Source organism: Octopus bimaculoides, chromosome 6, assembly GCF_001194135.2.
Source record: "Octopus bimaculoides isolate UCB-OBI-ISO-001 chromosome 6, ASM119413v2, whole genome shotgun sequence".
In the NCBI taxonomy this organism is placed as follows: domain Eukaryota; kingdom Metazoa; phylum Mollusca; class Cephalopoda; order Octopoda; family Octopodidae; genus Octopus; species Octopus bimaculoides.
The window spans coordinates 72,760,419-72,779,131 of record NC_068986.1 but is presented as its reverse complement, the minus strand read 5'-3'; the positions used below and the strand labels follow the sequence as shown (position 1 = coordinate 72,779,131).

General features: G+C 34.8%; 1 protein-coding gene across 2 annotated transcripts in view; it reads right to left on the bottom strand.

Moving 5' to 3' along the window:
* Positions 1–18,713, bottom strand: part of LOC106873568 (chromatin-remodeling ATPase INO80) — a 78,177-nt gene that overhangs the window by 13,466 nt on the left and 45,998 nt on the right. For both annotated transcript variants that reach the window (XM_052968870.1, XM_014921000.2), the window contains exons 20-30: positions 18,046–18,131; positions 15,903–16,070; positions 14,631–14,730; positions 11,512–11,616; positions 9,706–9,799; positions 8,498–8,825; positions 7,697–7,819; positions 6,012–6,234; positions 4,855–4,982; positions 2,670–2,837; positions 1,198–1,356 (exon numbers count right to left, since the gene is read on the bottom strand). In XM_052968870.1, the coding sequence (XP_052824830.1) occupies positions 1,198–1,356; positions 2,670–2,837; positions 4,855–4,982; positions 6,012–6,234; positions 7,697–7,819; positions 8,498–8,825; positions 9,706–9,799; positions 11,512–11,616; positions 14,631–14,730; positions 15,903–16,070; positions 18,046–18,131 (1,682 nt within the window). The remainder of the gene's footprint in view (positions 1–1,197; positions 1,357–2,669; positions 2,838–4,854; positions 4,983–6,011; positions 6,235–7,696; positions 7,820–8,497; positions 8,826–9,705; positions 9,800–11,511; positions 11,617–14,630; positions 14,731–15,902; positions 16,071–18,045; positions 18,132–18,713) is intronic.

Genomic DNA, 18,713 nt, shown 5'->3' with positions numbered 1-18,713 from the left:
GTTCTTAGGGTGAGAATGGGAACAGAAATTGTCCAAATGTTTGCAAAGAGTTCTTAAGAAGATCAATGTTTGATAGAATGCTTAAATTGTTTCAGTTGCAAAACATTTCTAAGTCATTTGTCTCACAAGAATCCATTCAGAAAAAACATGTGCATAAATTTAAAAGAAACTTCTGTTTGAATTAGTGTGTATCAACAAAATAAAGGGGAAATAGGCACAAGTTTTCAGAAAGTGGATTTATAAGCTTCTTTTTCAATGGCTGAGATAACAAAAGATGCCCTAAAATGCACTGATTTGACTAATTGGAACCAGTGTTAATCACAGCTCTACTCAGTATCTGAGTTTGAATGCATGCTAGCAATACAAAATTTACAGAATATTTACTGCCTCTAGACTGTGTTGTAATTGAGCTTTGACATGGTGTTGTAATTGGGCCCCTAGATGGTTGTTGTAAGTGGGCCTCCAGCTGGAGCTGTAACTGTGCCTCTAGACAGTAGTTTTGTAATTAGGCCTCTAAACAGTGTCGTAATTGGGTCTCCATGCAGTGTTGTAATTTGGTCTCTAGGCAGCATTATTAGCAGCCACGACAAGCAATTTGAAAACATGAAACAAAAGGGCAGCTTTTATGTGGTTGTTTAACCTGCCAAATATAGCAGCTAAATCTTGAAGAAATTATATATTACAAAGGAAGGGACTCACTGGATAATATAGTTACATATACACTATTTGAAAAGAATGAAAAGGTAAAAAGATATGGAATGCTTTGGATCATATACCTGTGACTGATCAATTTGACCTGAGACAAAGCACAACAATTCAAAACTACTTTTAAAAGGGATTGTTTGTTTCTACTACCTACGTAGTTAGTATTTATCTTTGCTGCAAGAAGTTAATCGAAAAATTGTAAACTTCCTTCTGTAATGAAGGAAGGATATTTGGAGTAACAATTTACATTAACTCCTTTGCATTTACATTACACTTTCAAATGTAATGTTTATTCACATTGCTTAGAATAATGACAATGTTCTATTGGTGTGAGAGACCAGATCTGGCCAGTTTGAACATAAAACAAGTAGAATATTTTGGCCAGACATGACCAGTTTAAATGCTAAAAAGTTCAGGTATATTTACATAAAGAATACTTAAGGTCATCTTTTATATATTTATACATGTATCAAGCATATTTAAGTTACTCACCTCACTTTTCTCTTTGGCTCTTTGGAGAATGCGTTCTTCAATAGTTCCTTTGCAGATGAGACGATAGACAGTGACCTGTTTAGTCTGTCCGAGGCGATGAGCTCGATCCATAGCTTGTTGGTCCACAGTGGGGTTCCAGTCACTGTCGTAAAATATCACCTGAATTCCAGAACACATGCAATAGCCATAAGAATTAATCTATTAACAGAATCTTTGAAAACATAACACAGATCACAATTGATTAGTTCATCTGTTTTTATTTTAGTGATGGGGAAAAATTCAATTTCTTGTTCATTTACTTCACAGCAATTATTTAAAATTTGATGGTAGATCATTATTTAATCTATTTCTTATCTACCATTATCGTTGTTTTACTGTTCACTTTTTCTTGCTTGTATGGGTTGGATGGAATTTGTTGAAGTGGATTTTCTATGGCTGGATGCCCTTCCTGTTGCCAAAGTAATATTTCCCCATGACCAGACATGTTTCTATGGAAGATTGGAAACACTTATCTTTAACTATTACAACTGTTATAGGATGTCAAAGGAAGGAGACACTAGCACATACACATTATATACATATATACAATGGGCTTCTTTCAGTTTCTGTCAATCAAATCCACTTACAAGGCTTTGATCAATCTGTGGCTACAGTAGAAAACACTTCCCATGTGGTGGTACTGAACCAGAAACCATGTAGCTGAGAAGGAAACTTCTTACCACATTGCCACACTTGCTCCTATCATAACAATTAATTACAATAGTAATCTCTAACTAGTTTGTAGGATATACAGTTGGTCACACTTAGTTAATAGACATTTAAGGTAAGATTATAGAATAAATATTTAATTAAACCATTCACATTCAGATAGTGGAGACAAACAAGTAATTTGAGAAACACTTAAGTTTATGTTTGGATTAAAGTTGATTGCTGCTAACAGGTTAAAATTTCAAGTGTTTAAAAATTGAAAATATTTTTTAAAGATTGCTCTTGGTTCATAACTGTCATGTTTGCTTTATCAAAAGATTTTCATCAATAAAAACAACAATTACAGAGAAAACAAAAAAACAGCAATAATGATACAAATAGCAATAACAGAATTCATCTAACTAGAATTTTATGTTACAGTAAACATATTGGTTTCAAATTTTGGCACAAGGCCATCAAGTTTGGGGGAAGGGACAAGTCGATGACATTGACTCCCAGTGCTTAACTGGTACTTATTTAATTGACCCTGAAAGGACAAAACGCAAAACTGACCCTGGTGGAATTTGAACTCAGAATGTAAAGATGGACAAAGCGTTTTGTCTGGCACAGTAATGATTCTGCCAGCTTGCCGCCTTAGTTACAGTAAATATATTAAAGCACAAATATTAAGTAATAGATTATATTATAACAAATAGTAAAACACTACTAAAAGGAAGCAATAAAGTGTAACTGAAGTTTTTGAAAGAAAGACTGGCGGTACTTACAGTATCAGCAGCAGTGAGGTTAATGCCAAGACCTCCTGCTCTTGTACTCAAAAGAAATACAAATATGTCAGATCGGTTTTGGAAATCAGCAACCATATCTCTTCTCTCAGATATTTTTGATGAGCCATCTAGCCTCATATATGTATGCTTACGGTGCCACATATATTCCTGAAAGAGAGAAGAAAATAAGATATATAATAAATATATATATAGAAGCAAAATAATACAGACAGTGATATAATATCAAATGTTATCAAACAATACAATAAGACCTGAGTTTGTTATATGTGTGTATTTATAGTTACATGTGCTGGTATATGATAAATACATTGCATAAGACCTCTGTCGTGTATGAAGTTCAACAAATTAGGCGTAGGAGTGGCTGGGTGGTAAGTAGCTTGCTTACCAACCACATGGTTCCGGGTTCAGTCCCACTGCGTGGCACCTTGGGCAAGTGTCTTCTACTATAGCCTCGGGCCGACTAAAGCCTTGTGAGTGGATTTGGTAGACGGAAACTGAAAGAAGCCTGTCGTATATATGTATGTGTGTGTACATGTTTGTGTGTCTGTGTTTGTCCTCCCAACATCTCTTGACAACTGATGCTGGTGTGTTTACGTCCCCATAACTTAGCGGTTCGGCAAAAGAGACTGATAGAATAAGTACTAGGCTTCCAAAGAATAAGTCCTGGGGTCGATTTGCTTGACTAAAGGCAGTGCTCCAGCATGGCCACAGTCAAATGACTGAAACAAGTAAAAGAGTAAAAGAGATATTTTTAAATAACTTGAATACTATAAGTAAAATTCTTCAATGATGAACTGACCAACTATGTACCTCCATCAACAGGACACAATCACTACGTATATATCAATAAAACAGTTGAGGCTATGTGTGGGGCTCTGTCCTGTCAATCATTTCCCTCACATCACATCCCCTAAAACTTATCACTTCTCTATCGATGGTACAATTCCGTGCCTGTAATCACCTAAGATTAGAATAGGCATATTACACCCCCAATCATGTTTTGACAAAGTTTTTCCCTTTCTCAAAGGCTGTCATTACTTTTGAGACAGTACTTCTTGATACACCAAACGTTTCAGCTGTTTTTGTTACGCTAGCCCCTGCTGTACGAGCACCAAGAATTTGACCTCTTTGAAAGTTCAATAGATCTGTCATTTTAAGGAATTTTAATTAACTTTTTCTGATATCTGAAAAGAAACAGTGATTGTAGCAAAAGATTAAGCAACACTAATAATAAATCAAAAAACATAAAAATAAACAAGCTCTTGTTGTTTTTATAGATATTTCAAAATTATGATGAACCCTGTAGATAAGTAGCTTTCTTTATTATAGTAGAGATGTGAATAATTCGGAGAAACATTACTTTCATTATTCACACATCCTCACTCTTGTAATGCAACGCTTTGTAATTTTGGTTGAAATTGAAAGTGTGAAACTATTTTCACTTTCTAATGAAACCTGGTCATTGTAGAGTAGTGTCTTTCAAATAACTAAAGCTGATTGCTGAGATAACATAAAAACTATGTAAATGAAAAAGTTCATTTGGTAGCCAAAAAATTACTGAATCTTTTGATATCCCATATGTCAAAATCGGCAACTCAGTTTCTGAATGCATGAGATAGATATATTGTGGCTATTACACAAAAGAGTTGTAAGTCCAAAATGTTGCTTTTTCAGAAAACGAAAAATAGTTCCACTATTCCATAGCAAAACCATTCATCTTACTACACTTTAACAAGTTTTGATATCTTGGCATCTGAAGCAGCTGGAGATACAATAGTTTGACCAAAAGAACCAGCTATTGCAAGCAAAAATATTGACCCCCCCCCCCCCAAAAAAAACGCATTTGGCCAAGTTTGGACATACGACAGTTTAACATAATAACAATGATACATACATATATATATATGTATGTACGTGTCTTTGTGTTTATGTTGAGTCTCCCTTCTCACTGCTTGACAATTGGTGTTAGTTGTTTACATATCTATAATTTAGTGGACTGGCAAAAGACACTGATAGAATTAGTGCCAGACTTAGAAAATAAGTACTGGGGAGTTGATTTGCTTGACTAAACTCTTCACAACGGTAGCCCAGCATGGCTGCAGTTCAATGATTGAAACAAGTAATAGAAAGAATAAGTTGCAAAAGAAAAAAAGGTAAGATTTACCTCTAATAGGTCAATCATACGTGTCATTTGTGAATATATTAATACTCGATGACCATCTTTCTTTAATCTGTGTAACAATGAATCCAATACAGTAAGCTTGCCAGCATCTGTCACCAATGTTTCTTTGTCTAAAATACAAACACAAAATAGTTAAAGCAATGAAGTAATGAATCTGAACAAGAATTAAAATTTTCTCTAAAACTACCCTGTCAGTTCATTCAACATTTTATTAGCTGAAAAAATTTTTCGAAATGATATTTACTACAAGGGTGACAATTGAGGTGTTTAGACCTGGTTTCTATCCTCAAACTGTTCTGTTTTGTAGATGCAATTTTTTTTTTTTTTTAATAAAGAACTCTGAAATTAGAAAAATCAGAAATCTGCAACAATCTCAGTCCCATGAGTAACGGATAATGGATTTTCAACAATGTAAAGAAACTGATTGTGGTGAAAGCAGAGACAGTGTTGATGATGATGATGGTCAAGATAAGTATGGGAGGAGGTTATGTTTTTGCCGGCGTTGGTTTCAGAAATTGGGCAATTTTCAGCATGCATGTATATGGGTGGAAATGAGCTGCTTGGCGGAGGTCTGCGCTCTCTGAGTGCTTTTCTAGTTCTTTCTGCAATAAGCACAAAGCCCTGAAATTTTTTTAGACAGGGGTAGGGACAGGGTTAGTCGATTACATCACTCCCAGTGCTGGTACTTATTTTGTCTATCCTGAAACTATGAAAGGTAAAATTGACCTTAGTGCAATTTGAACTGAGAATGTAAAACCCGAAGAAATGTCACTAAGCATTTTGTCAGGTATGCTCATGGTTTTGCCAGATTGCTGCTGCATTGTTGTCATCGTTGTAATAATAATGGTTTCAAATTTTGGCACAAGGCTAGTAAGTTAGGAGAAGGGCTAATTTGATTAGATAGACCCAGTCCTCAATTGGTACTTATTTAATCAATCTTGAAAGGATGAAAAGCAAAGTCAGCCTTGGCAGAATTTGAACTCGGAATGTAAAGACAGGTGAAATGCCGCTAAGCATTTTGCCTGGCGCATAAACGATTCTGCCAGCTTGTCACCTTAATAATAATAGTAATGTAAAACATTGTAGAAATTTAATTCAATAATTTTTAATTGTCATCACATCATATACGAAGAACTAACCTGGAACCAGTATGCCAGACCAACCATGTTGAGGATAAGATGCAAAGAGACCTGCCCTTTCAGGGGGTATGAAATAAGCTTTTGATCTTGTTCTGTAAGGAGTGTCTTCAATTCCAAATTTGAGACAAAGTTTAAATGAAGGTGTATCACAATCAAGTTCTCTTTGTCTATCCCAGGCAGCACTGCGATCAACAGAGTACCAACCTGCAGGGAGAACTTGCATCTGAAAAATATAATGAAAATATTTGAAAAACCATAAAGTATGATTTAAATAAATAGATGTAAAATAGAAACTTTCATCCTTTTTTTTTCTTATATTCCAAATATGGAACTGAAAATACTTTTAAATAGTTTTATGGCAGATTCTTCATAATCTTATTAGTTATTAGGTACAGAAATGGCAGTGCAGTTAACTACAACACATAGGTCTGGGTTCAAGTGTGTGCCACTATGAGGTGCATTGGGAAAAAAGTCTTCTACTGTGACCTGGGTTTATCAATACCAGGTGAGTGGAATGTAGTAGGTGGAAATTGTTCAGAAGCCTCTATGTGTATGTGCTGGTGTCTGTATTTATGTGATTCATAAAACACCACCAGTTAAACCTAAGCCAGTGAAGAGTTAAAATGGTAACTCAGCCAGTCAGTAAAATACAGAATGATAAAAATAACTACCAGACAGAAATAAAAGCTAGGACTGCTATGACTAATTAACAACCCTTGAAAGTAGAACTCCAGTATGGCTGTAGTTCAATGATTGAAATCAATCAAATAAAGAAAAGCTCTGAAAGTGAATAAAAAACATATCTAAAGTCAAAAACCCTTCTCTTTCTCATCAAGTTTTAATAGCAATTTTTCTATGCTAGCTTGAGCTGAAGACATATTTACACAACTTTCTGTTCTTGTAATATCTTCTTTAGTTTCCTGCAATAATTACTTTCCACAGCCAGTATATGACATTTTAAAACAGACCAATCACCTTCCATTTGCACCAGATGTTAACTGTGGTATGACCACGCTTCCTGGTGCTCTTCTTTCCATGCAACTTAAATGTTATGCATCTGACAGTACATAATTCACAAAACTTCCTCATTCAATGCTCATGTCTCACTACTATGTACTTTTCATACACCTTTTATACACCCTGCTGTTTCCATAGTGAAACCCTTTGTTGCCATCAGAATCAATGAGTCCTTTAACTACATCCAGACTGTCACTGAATTTATGGCACAGAAAACTATATCACTAAGTAACAGAAAACACCAATGATATCTAATAAGGCAAACCTATATAGCCTAGTAGCAGCAGATTGATCTGAAGTTTCAAACTAGTGATTTTAACAACACATTTATTATAGAACTGACCCTGTATAATTCAGATTACCCTGTCAAATCTAATGCTTATTTATTCACATTATATCGAATTTATCATGCATTATCACGTGGTTCTTTATTTTTAAAATGATGTTGTAGGGTAGGTTTGAGAGGTCAGATCTAGCCAGTTTGAACATAAAATAAGGTAGTGTATATTTGGGCCTGATATGGCCAGTTTAAATGTTAAATGGTTAATAGTGTTTTTCAAGTACTTGTACTGCTGACATGTTTAATGATATATTATCACATTTAAATATTTAAGTAATTTGCATTAGCACATGAAGATGAAGGTACAATTATAAATATAATTATTTACTTTTGGTATTAATTTTGTCAAGAAAGTAGGCATACAAGTTGGTTGGCATTGGAAAACATATGGTCGTCTCATTCGGTGTGGATGAACAGGTAAATCATTGACATCAACATTTAAGGCTGGTTTCTGAAAGAATTAATTACATTTAAGAGATTCAGAAAACATTGTACAACTTAAATGCATACATATACATATAGTATATTACTTAACATACACACACACACATCAGTATAGGCACAGGCATAACTGTGTGTTTATTGGCTTCTCAACCATGTGGTTTTGTGTTCAGTCCCATTGTATGATACATTGGGCAAGTGTCTTCTACAATAGCTCTGGGTCAACCAAAGCCTTGTGAGTAGATTTGGTAGGTGGAAACTGATAATAGATCATCATGTGTGTGTGTCTCAGTTTACATCTACCATCAACAGGACAAAAGTATGTTGTGTGGTGGTGTTTTCAGTTTATGATGATGATGGAACACCTATTTAATGAGTTGATGATCCTTTTAGTATTATACATCTTACAGTGATGCACAATGATTAATTTATCACTTCACAACTTTTAGTTTTATTGTATTCTATGTTCTAAGATGTTTTCAGGACTCTTCAAGCCGGAGAAAGATAGAATAAATCTACATTGTACATACTACAAACACACTCTGAATTGCTAAATGTATTGTTGACAGGTTTTGTTTTTATGCCAGTTAGGATGACATCAAATATGGTTGAACATTTACACTAGTATGAATTATGTTACAAAAAGCATTGCTAGAACACACACACAAGAGACATATGATATACTTACTTTAATTGGTGAGACTGTTGGGCTTTTAGGAGACTTCTTTTGAATACTTAGTCTTTGAGCTTTGTATCGTATTAATCTGTGAGCCACTGTTTCTGGCATGTAGTGAATGACATGTGTCATATGACTATACACCTGACTGAGGTAGCTGGTAAATACAAATTTTCGAAGGTTTTCACTGGCACTCAAATTAGGATAAAAAACAGTTCTAAGTGGAGCCAACAAGAAAAGGTCTGAATTTTTTGATTTAGGAGTTTTAGTAAATGAATGAGAGTACTGTTCTGCATAAATCCTGTAAGCAGATTTCAGACACAGAAACACAGCCAACCACCTGGATAAATATTAAAGAGAAAATAATTAGAGATAATGAAAAATAAACAACCCATGCTAGCATGGAAAGCGGACGTTAAACGATGATGATGAAAATATATATATATATATTCTATAAATAATTGTCCTTTATATGCTTTTGATTGATACTAAGTATAAAGGAAAGCTTTCGAGTTGAGCTTTAACATTCAGAGATTATCTAATATGAAGACAAGCCAAACTTATTGTAAATACTTAGTTTTAACATTCAGGAATTTTGCTTGAAAAATATTAAAATTTACATTAATTACAAGGTGTATTTATGTGATATAGCATAAAATTTAGTTTTAATTTATAAACTGAATTAATTTTATTTAAAATTACAGCAAAGAATGATTATAAGATGTTTAGTTTATATAAAAAAGAAACACTAGTTGTGCAGTCAACTTACTATTAAACATGTTACCAATATTCAACTGTGTCTATAGTAAAACTTGACATTCAACTGGTCTAGCACACTTCACTTTAAATAACTAAATTTTACCTTTTAACCCTTTTGTTATCATATTTCTGTTGAAATACATTGCCTTTGTTTCAATTAATTTTGAAAATAATGGAGAATTTAGTAAAATAACGTGGCCGTTATTTATGTTTGGAACATAAACTAACAAAAGTTTGATGGCAGGATTTAATTTAGATCACTTTAAAATGGGAAGTTTGTATCAGAAGCAGAGATGGTTTCAGGTGGGCTGGTATCAAAAAGGTTAAGCAGGGGACAGTTATTTAAAGGTCAAGTGTGTTTTGTTAGTTTAACGTACAGGTCAAAACTGCCACCTATGAGACATCATAAATGAGTGAATAAGGAACTAAGAAAGAGACATTAAAAATTAAATAATTCTCACCGGGCTAAAAGGCTACCACACATTTGATTTTCAAGTTGCTGAGGGCTCATATCGGTGAAACGGATGAATGAAAAGAGACTATTTACAGATGATCCTAATTAAACAAAAATATAAGAATAAATCAGGTTTACAGTAAAATAAGATACACATCGACAATCGAAGTAGAGGCATGAAAAAACAAACAAAAACACTGAGCATGAGTACAAAGTATCAAGTCATGCTGTGACAATGTAAAAAGATTTCAATTCACTTGGATGTGTCCCATTTATACCATCTGCTGGTTATGTTGAGGCCCAACTCTCTATCTGCTGCACTAGACTCACCCTAAAGCTCTAAAAGTCCCCCTCCAGTCATGAGTGACCATAGGATTGCACCTAGAAAGTTACCTTCTGAGGCACAAGTCCTGGCAAGGTTGTTTATGAAAGAGCAGCAGTTGTCCATGCATACCAACCTCTCCTCTCCACGCCACCAATATTATCCAAAGGAAAGGCAAAAGCCAATACAGCTTGGCATCAGTGATGTTGCAACTCATTTTTGCAGCTGATTGAACTGGAGTGATGTGAAATGAAGTGTCTTTTTCAAGAACACAATACACACTCTGGTCTGGGAATCAAACTCATAACTTCATGACCATGAACCTGACACTCCAACCACTGAGTCATGCGCCTTCACACCCTAAAGCTCTCATCACAATATTAACAACTATATCAGCAGCACTTGCCTGACACACAATCAAAGTGATGAAAAAGTTCAACTTCTTCACTTTCATTAACTCTTTCCAACTTGCCCTAGAATTCTCATTTACCATCTCTAACATTTCTGTTAACTTTCTGGACATCACTATTTGATTTGACCACTCCATCTCTCTTTTATAAACCCACTGATTTCCATTCTTATTTCTCTGCCAATTTTGGATGATCTTCCATTTCTCTTCTTAGATGGATATCAATATTTGGTAATATCCAACAGAAATACATTCCTCTCCATTCACTCCTTTTCTGTTGCTTTTACTCTACCATTTCATATCCACAGCTGAGAAACTAAAAAGATTATACACTCTCTTACCATGCCAAGAAGCTGCAATGCTATCCCAACTGTTACCTTTAAACAATGCACACCAATTTACCCTTTTGTTAAAGCTTGTATCATAAAACCAGTTCAATCTCAGGTGGGATGGCATCAAAATGGTTAAATCTATCTTCTTTCTCCATATGTATCCACTCAAAGTCATGAAGTATGAGTTTTCATATACCTCTTGCCTCCAACCAACTCTTTTGAACTTGCAAGCGCCAGCTTAACTACCTCCTTCATTCTAACAGCAATAAAATAGGTGAAATCATAAATAGCAACCAAAAACATTCCTCTACTCCTCCTCAAAAACAATTGCCATGAATTTTGAAAAGTCAAACTCGGTACTAAATCGCTTCAGTTTTAGAAAACTGACAAAATGAAGGCTGTCATACTTAATATCAGCAAAACCTTTTACAAAGTGTAGCGAGCAAGTCTTCTGGGCCCCAACCCCTCTCTACAGAATACAATAAAACCAAATGGATCTTGTGCTAATTTGTAACTCTACCTATTTTAGCATCAAAAATATTCTATTTTCTTTCTTTTCTCCATCAACAACTAAGCTATTCCCACCCACCACTTTCTGTGTCCTGTACAAGATATAACCTTCATTCCCTTTTTAAATCCAACACTTTGATTACTTAAATTAACAGCAGCTCTCTCACTAGACATTTACTATATCTTCCAATGGGATATCATAATCTAAAAATGTTTAATAATTCTAAAAATTGCTCTTACCTGAGGAAGAACTGTGGAGAGATTTGTGAATGTAATGGGAACAATGTATGTACAATTTGTTGTGTAAAATCTTCATTTTTGCTGCTAACGATCTGTGAAGAATTCCTGAAATATGTAATTAATTTATTCAGTTAGTAAAGGATCTTACAAAGACATGCTAAGAACGAGATTGAAAAAAAGGATATATATTCAAAATACTCTTGCAAAGAAAGAGAAAAAAACCCCAGCAAATAAATAATGATAGTTGTTCGATTGTGTACAAAATAATTTGACCTAAAAATATGTAGCAATACTGAATGTATAGTGTTTAGTAGTCTCATTTAAAGTTCATTCATTTGTTTTATGTCCGTTTTCCAGTGCTAACATGAGTTGAATGAATATATATTAATGTATTGTTTTACTCACTTATTTTATTCCAGTGACTAAGCAAAAGGCATCAATTGTGTATTTGATAGTGTTGTAGCAAATCTTAATAAACTTTTATTGGAGGTGATATGACATCATGGCCGAATAGGTATAATTATCAGTTTCCCATTGGTTAAAATTACTGCCCATATTTGAATTCTAACTTTCACGAAATATGGTTCTTAGAATTCAGATATCAACAATTATAAAACCCTGATTTTTGGGAAATAAATCAGTGTTTGTTGGTTGTCACTTGATTCTACGACACTCACTTTCCTGAGATTTGGTTATTACGATGCCAAGTCTTTTTGTCTAATTCAACAAGGCTATTTTGAATTGTTGTTTAAAATTCTTTGTAGCTTAGTTATGAAAGAATTAGATAATACATGTAAACATTAACCATACAATTTTTATGTTGTAACTCTCTATGACAGTCTTCTTTTGACTAGCGGTGAAAAAGAGTGAGCTTATTTATATTCAACATACATGCACGCTCAGCGTCCTGGTGTATATAACTCACCACAGCGTTTACGTAGTCTGAGCTAGAATTTATGTATGGTGATAAAAATACTTATAATTAAGTTATAAGTGACAGATTTATCACCACAGATTCCTATGTACGTAAATAAATTAATTTAGTAAATGATTTCTTTATCTTCATTTCTTCAACTTGTTGATGAAATTTATTTCTGTAATCATTGAAACTGTTATTATAGGGGTGAAAAAGAGCAAGCTTATTTATATTCAACATACATGTATGTTCAAAATCCTGGTGTATATAACTCACCACAGTGTAGTCTGAGCTAGAAGTTATGTATTATGATAAAATACTTATAATTAAGTTATAAGTGATGGATTTACCACCACAGATTCCTGCTAAAGAAATATTTGTATTTTCAAGTTGAACATGTTATAAACAGATTAAATTATCTAATTGTTACAGGTAATTTTCCACTGTTATAAATTGCCACTTGTCATTCTTCTCAATACACACGCCATTATAAATTGGCAACTAACCAATGTGGATTCCGAAGTCTACTCGGGAGAATAATCACCATATAAATTGGCAGTGCACCTTTATAGTGCTAACAGAAGAGTCATGCTACATATTTTGTTGATATGTCAAATAAGATTGTCAAAACCATTAATATCATGTATAAAAACCCACCAAGCTTTGTGCAGAGCAGAGACAGTCAAACTAAAGCATTTCCAACAAATCAAGAATCCTTCAGAGACCTACCATAGAAACTTTTCTCTTTGTAATTATAGTGGACAACTACAGTCCATCCAAGACAAAAACCTCGCCATCCAGGAGAAACTATCAAGACATCAGCAGAGAGCTTGTATCTCTCTGACTATGACTATGCTGATGATCTACCTCATAGCTCGTCAATAATGTGATGTGTAAGACTTTAACACTCCTTGAGGATGCTGCAGTAAAAAATCAGTCTGATTCTTAAAGCAAAGAAGACCAAGTAAATGACCATCAATAAGGATGGAAGCCACCTGCCAACTTGTTTCAATCATGGCATACAACTAGGGAAGTCAGTGATTCAAGTACCTTGGTTTCTATAATACCGACAATAAGGAAAACTTATTGCATGGAAATGGTAAGTCTAGAGTGCCTGTAACACACTTCAAAACATTTGGCAATCAAGCATTTCCAAGTCAATATGACTAAGTCTTCTTCACAGCACAAGTAGATAGCTTCCTTCTTTAAGGAGCTAAACCCAGACTTTGAAAGAGTTTCCAGATCACTTTGATTGTATGTATAACAGGCTTCTCTTGAAAGTTCAAAACATCTCATAGCATGAGCACAAGACTAAAGAGATTAATGGATAGATTCTACCCATCTTTATTTTATTGCATAATGCAGAATAAGCTTTGCAGGCCATTGCTATCATGCTGAACACAGGCTGTAACAAATGTTATATTTTGGAGACCTGCACACCCTAATGGAAGATGAAGACAATTTAACTGCATTGATGTTATTGGCAAAGACACAACATACACTGAAGACCTATCAAATCAAATGAGGGATAAAGAATGTTGAGGTAGTGTTGTAAAATGCATCTTGGTTGTAGTTACTTGAAGAACTGTTTTACAGCTTGGTGCCTTTTCTGTCACTAATCCTTAACCATTTTTCAAATAATGACTGATTTTCATTTCACTTCTCTTTGAAAACATAAAGCTATAGGAAGTTTTGTTAGCAAGAAATGGCAACAAATATCAGCATCCTTTGTTTCACTCAACACTTTCACTTCATGTGAGGACAAGGAAAGTAAACATTAATGCAAATACATCTACACATACACACATATTTGAAGAGTTTCTATCAACCAATTCTACTCATAAGTTAATGGTCAGTCTAAGGCTACACTAGGAGATATTTGCCGAAGGTGCCATGTGTTGAGGTAGAACTTGAGGTCACATAGTAACAAAGTGAGCTCTGTATCAACAGCTATGCCATGAAGATGAAATAAATTTTCTGTATCACCATAGCAACTATGATCATAACAACATACTCACATGTTTGTGATAGCTAGTTGAATTATGTGTAGTTATTTCTCAACAGACTTCTGTATTCCAGTTATAATAAAACTTGATATTTCATACTTCTACAGAATATCATCATTTCAATATCTTTTATATCATGAATATATTTTAGAATGTATTTCCTCCTTAATCATAGCAGGAACAAATATTTATCTTACCATGCCGGTAAATCAGTTTAGGAATGAAATAAGCTTCTGGTTTGAAAACAAAAGGTGACCGAACTTCTCGTCTCTCAAACAATTCTGGATGATTGCAAACCTAAGAAAAAAAAATCAAGAAAATATATTTAGAGGTAAAAAGTTGTTTGTGACATAAATACATAAATCTAGTGTTAACCAAGGGTTAGATATTTTACAGCCCCAAAATTATTTTTTAGACGAAACTACATAATTATATATGCAATAGGCAGTAAGTACTACTCTTCGTATGAAACAGCAGGCAGCAACACTCTTAACATGAAGCAATATTTAGTGATATTCCTGGCATGAAACAACATGTAGTAATAAGGAAAAGATAGTAAAAGATTAATTATAATATTATCTCAATATAAAATAAAACTGGTACTTAGCTATGACAGAGAAGGTAGGCAGGTAAGATGGTACTGTTGTATTAATATACAGATTATTCAGTAACAGAATATTAAACAAAATAATTTATGTTTAAATTCAATTATCGGCATTCGTACATCACTTCTTTGCAATAAAAGATAAAGAAAAACCTGCTTTGAAAATAAGAATTGTTGTTAATCATCATTATAAATGTGTTTTATCTTTTTATTTTACGTGACTGTTTCAGTCACTGTACTGAGGCCATGCTGGGGCACTGCCTTGAAGGGTTTGGACAAACAAATTGACCTCAGTACTTATTCATTTCATCCTGGTACTTATTCTATCAGTCATTTGCTGAACCACTAAATTACAGGGATGTAAACAAACCAACACCAGTTGTCAAGTGGTTGTAGAGGTCAAACATACACAAAAGCACACACACACCTAGATCATACATACATATGATGTGCTTCTTTCAGTTTCTGTCAACCAAATCCACCCACATGTCTTTAGCCAGCCTGAGACTATAGTGGAAGATGCTTGCCCTAGGTGCCATGCAGTGGGACTGAACTGGAACCATGTGGTTATGAAGCAAAGTTCTTACCACACAGCTATGCCTGGGTTGGATAAATCTGTTGTCCAGTAAAACTTTTGTCATTCCTGCATATTCTTGCCTAAACTCTTTTCATACTTCTGTCCAAATGTAATGATTTCTGATAATTATCACAAGACCACCCATTTTGGGAGGGGTAGAGAATATTAGTAACCAAGTTGTGTTTATCTAAACAACCCCCAAAACCAAGCATAATTGGAATAGAAAACACAAAAAAGAACTAAATGTTGCAAAGTATTTTGTGTAATAACTTCATGGATGTTTAATACCTTTCTGAATTGCATGACCAGATTCATTAGACTGCTTGTTGTTGACTGTGCTTGAGAAGAACTGGCTGTAGAACTATGGAGAAGGTCATCAATTGAGATCTTATTCTTTACACCTTGATAGAGTAACCTTTGTCGTGTGGTCAATGGGCAGTACACTAAGATCTCAATCTAAAATAACAATGCAAAACAGTTAATATCATTCAATTGAAAGTCAGAGAATTGGAAGTAAGCTTCAACATATACAAAATTAACCAATAGTCTTTCACATACGCTCACATTTACTGAAATTTTGTAATATTTTAATAACATTTTCATTTGCTATGTCTGCAGGAGCAGTGTCTATAGCCTTTACAAGTCCTCTAAAACTGTTGAGGTTGATGCCATTAATGTTCCACTTGAGCTGTTGTAAGTTGTCACCTACAGGAAAGAGATGAGCAAGGAAACAATTCCAGAAGGAAGACATTCCAGTTAAGAAAGGCTGAGCATAAAATTTAGTGTGGGGCATGATGGATTGGACATTATATGAATAATGAAAGAAGTAGAGACCAAAGATTGGCACAAAATGAGCCAGCTCCAAGGAACTGAGGCTACTGTGGTAGTGGAAGAAAAGGCAGAGAGAAAAGACAGCATGTATGTGAGCCAGAGGTTGGAGAGCATCTTTGATTGATTTTATGTCAATTAATTGAGTAGCTTTTCTCTGGATGTGGTTTAAATCTTTGTGTGCAGCAACAGCACCATCTAAAATGTGGAAACAATACTACATTGAAGGCTTCACCCGAGCTTTTGTAATATATCAGTTGGAGGTTGAAATATTAATTTTCTAGCTGTAAAGAGATGGCCCAGGTTTTGAAACATAGTTCTATCTACAATAAGGACAGGTATTCAACATGAGAGATTGTCAGAAATAATAAAGCCCAGCATTTGGAATGATCTCGAGGGCTCAAGTTGAGTGCAAAAGTGTGATCTGACAAGAAACTACTGATTCAAGAGATGAGAAATGAATGGAATCTACAGGTGGGAAATTTTGACAGGAGATCTGCATGCTAGACATGGTAGAAAGCTTCAATAACTTCAAAGACAACAACATTATTTTTATAAAATAGTTTCTATAGTGAAAGCCTTACTGGTGAGTGATGTAGGGGAGTAGGTCTTCAGTAGATCTAGCTTTATGGAAGCTGCATTGGTGGCAGCTATGTGTGAACCACTGAGAGTATTGGAGAGATAACCCAATATGTGAAGAGACGGTTATGGTCTGAAAGAAATTGAGCTTAAAAGTGACAAAGTAATCATGAGTATTTGGAGAATATGCCAGTCAGGAATTTATGTAAGAGAAGCAAATTTTTTCAAAAGACTCAATTTCTGCATTGATGGCATCAATATGGGATGTGTGAGCAAGATGTGTAAGCAATGAAGTCACAGATAATGATGCATTCAGAAGGGAGTAATGTGTGACAGATGTTAGGGCACGAGGAGAGAGGATCAAAGAGTTGGTGGTGCTTTGAAGCATTAGGAGAGCAGAAGAGAAAGATGCTTTTAGAAGAAACAAACAGAAATTTTAAGTCCAAGTAAATGAAAGCTTTGTTGCCTATATTCAAGTGGGTGAGGTGAATGGCAGTAAGAGTGAAAAGAGAGTAGCCAGGATAGCAAGATAGATAATACACAGAGATTGAGATTTGAGTCACAAAAAGGAATAGGAAGTGGAGTTTGTGTGTGTGTATATGATTGTATCTAGGCTGGATTGGATTTTATGGATGTCAGAGAAGAGATGGGAGAAATGAGGAAATGAGCAGAAAGCTTGGTCCTGGTTTTGGGCATTTTGAAAGTGTAGAGATTGATTGAAAATTCATCAACAAGTGATAAAAACTCTCTGCTGAAAGCCTGGTCCAAATGCTTACAACAGGGTAAACTCCACTAAAGGCATCCATGGGTCAGGTAGTTGTGTTAGTGATTTACTTACCAGTAGAAAAGAAAAAAAAGCTGAGAAACTCTCCACCATTTATAACAGGATTGCATTAGAATGGTGAAACGTGTGTGGTATCATTGCTTTACAACAACGATGGTTATTTAGACAACATTGATGGTATATGAAGAGAGTGAGAGAGAGAGAAAAAGAGAAAGGGTGCAAAAAAGTCAGTTAAAATACCTTGTCTGATAATTCATTCTCAACATCTTTTTTAACACGTCGTAACATAAAGGGCTTTAATATCATGTGTAATCGTGAGAGCTGATCTGAAATAAGCAAAGATTAAATCAATAAATAACTTCTACAAAGTGAAATAGTTACTACAATGATCTCTAGTGAAACTGATTCAAAAGCTGTAGCTGATACAACCATTCTTTTAATGTTAGTGAATCTATTGTGTCCATAAAACTGTTGGTTAGACTGGATTTTTCTATCATCATCATTTAATGTCCACTTTTCCAAGCATGTATGGGTCAGACAGAATTTGTTGAGGCAGATTTTCCATGGCCAGGTTCCCTTCATGTTTCTAAGGTAATATTTCCCCATGGCATGTTTTTTATGGATGACTGAAAACGAACAACATTGCTTGTTTGACAATAATGCTCATTTACAACTATCATGATGCCAAGACAATATATAAATGTGCTGTGCGTGAGAAGACCCGGCAAGCCAAGTAAGATCGTTGCCAGTGCCCCTGGACTGGTTCTTGTGCGGGTGGCACATGAGATGCACCATTTTGAGCGTGGCCGTTGCCAGTACCGCCTGACTGGCTCCCGTAGGATTTTCGAGCGAGATCGTTGCCAGTGCCCCTGGAGTGGCTTGTGTGGGTGACACATAAAAGACACCAT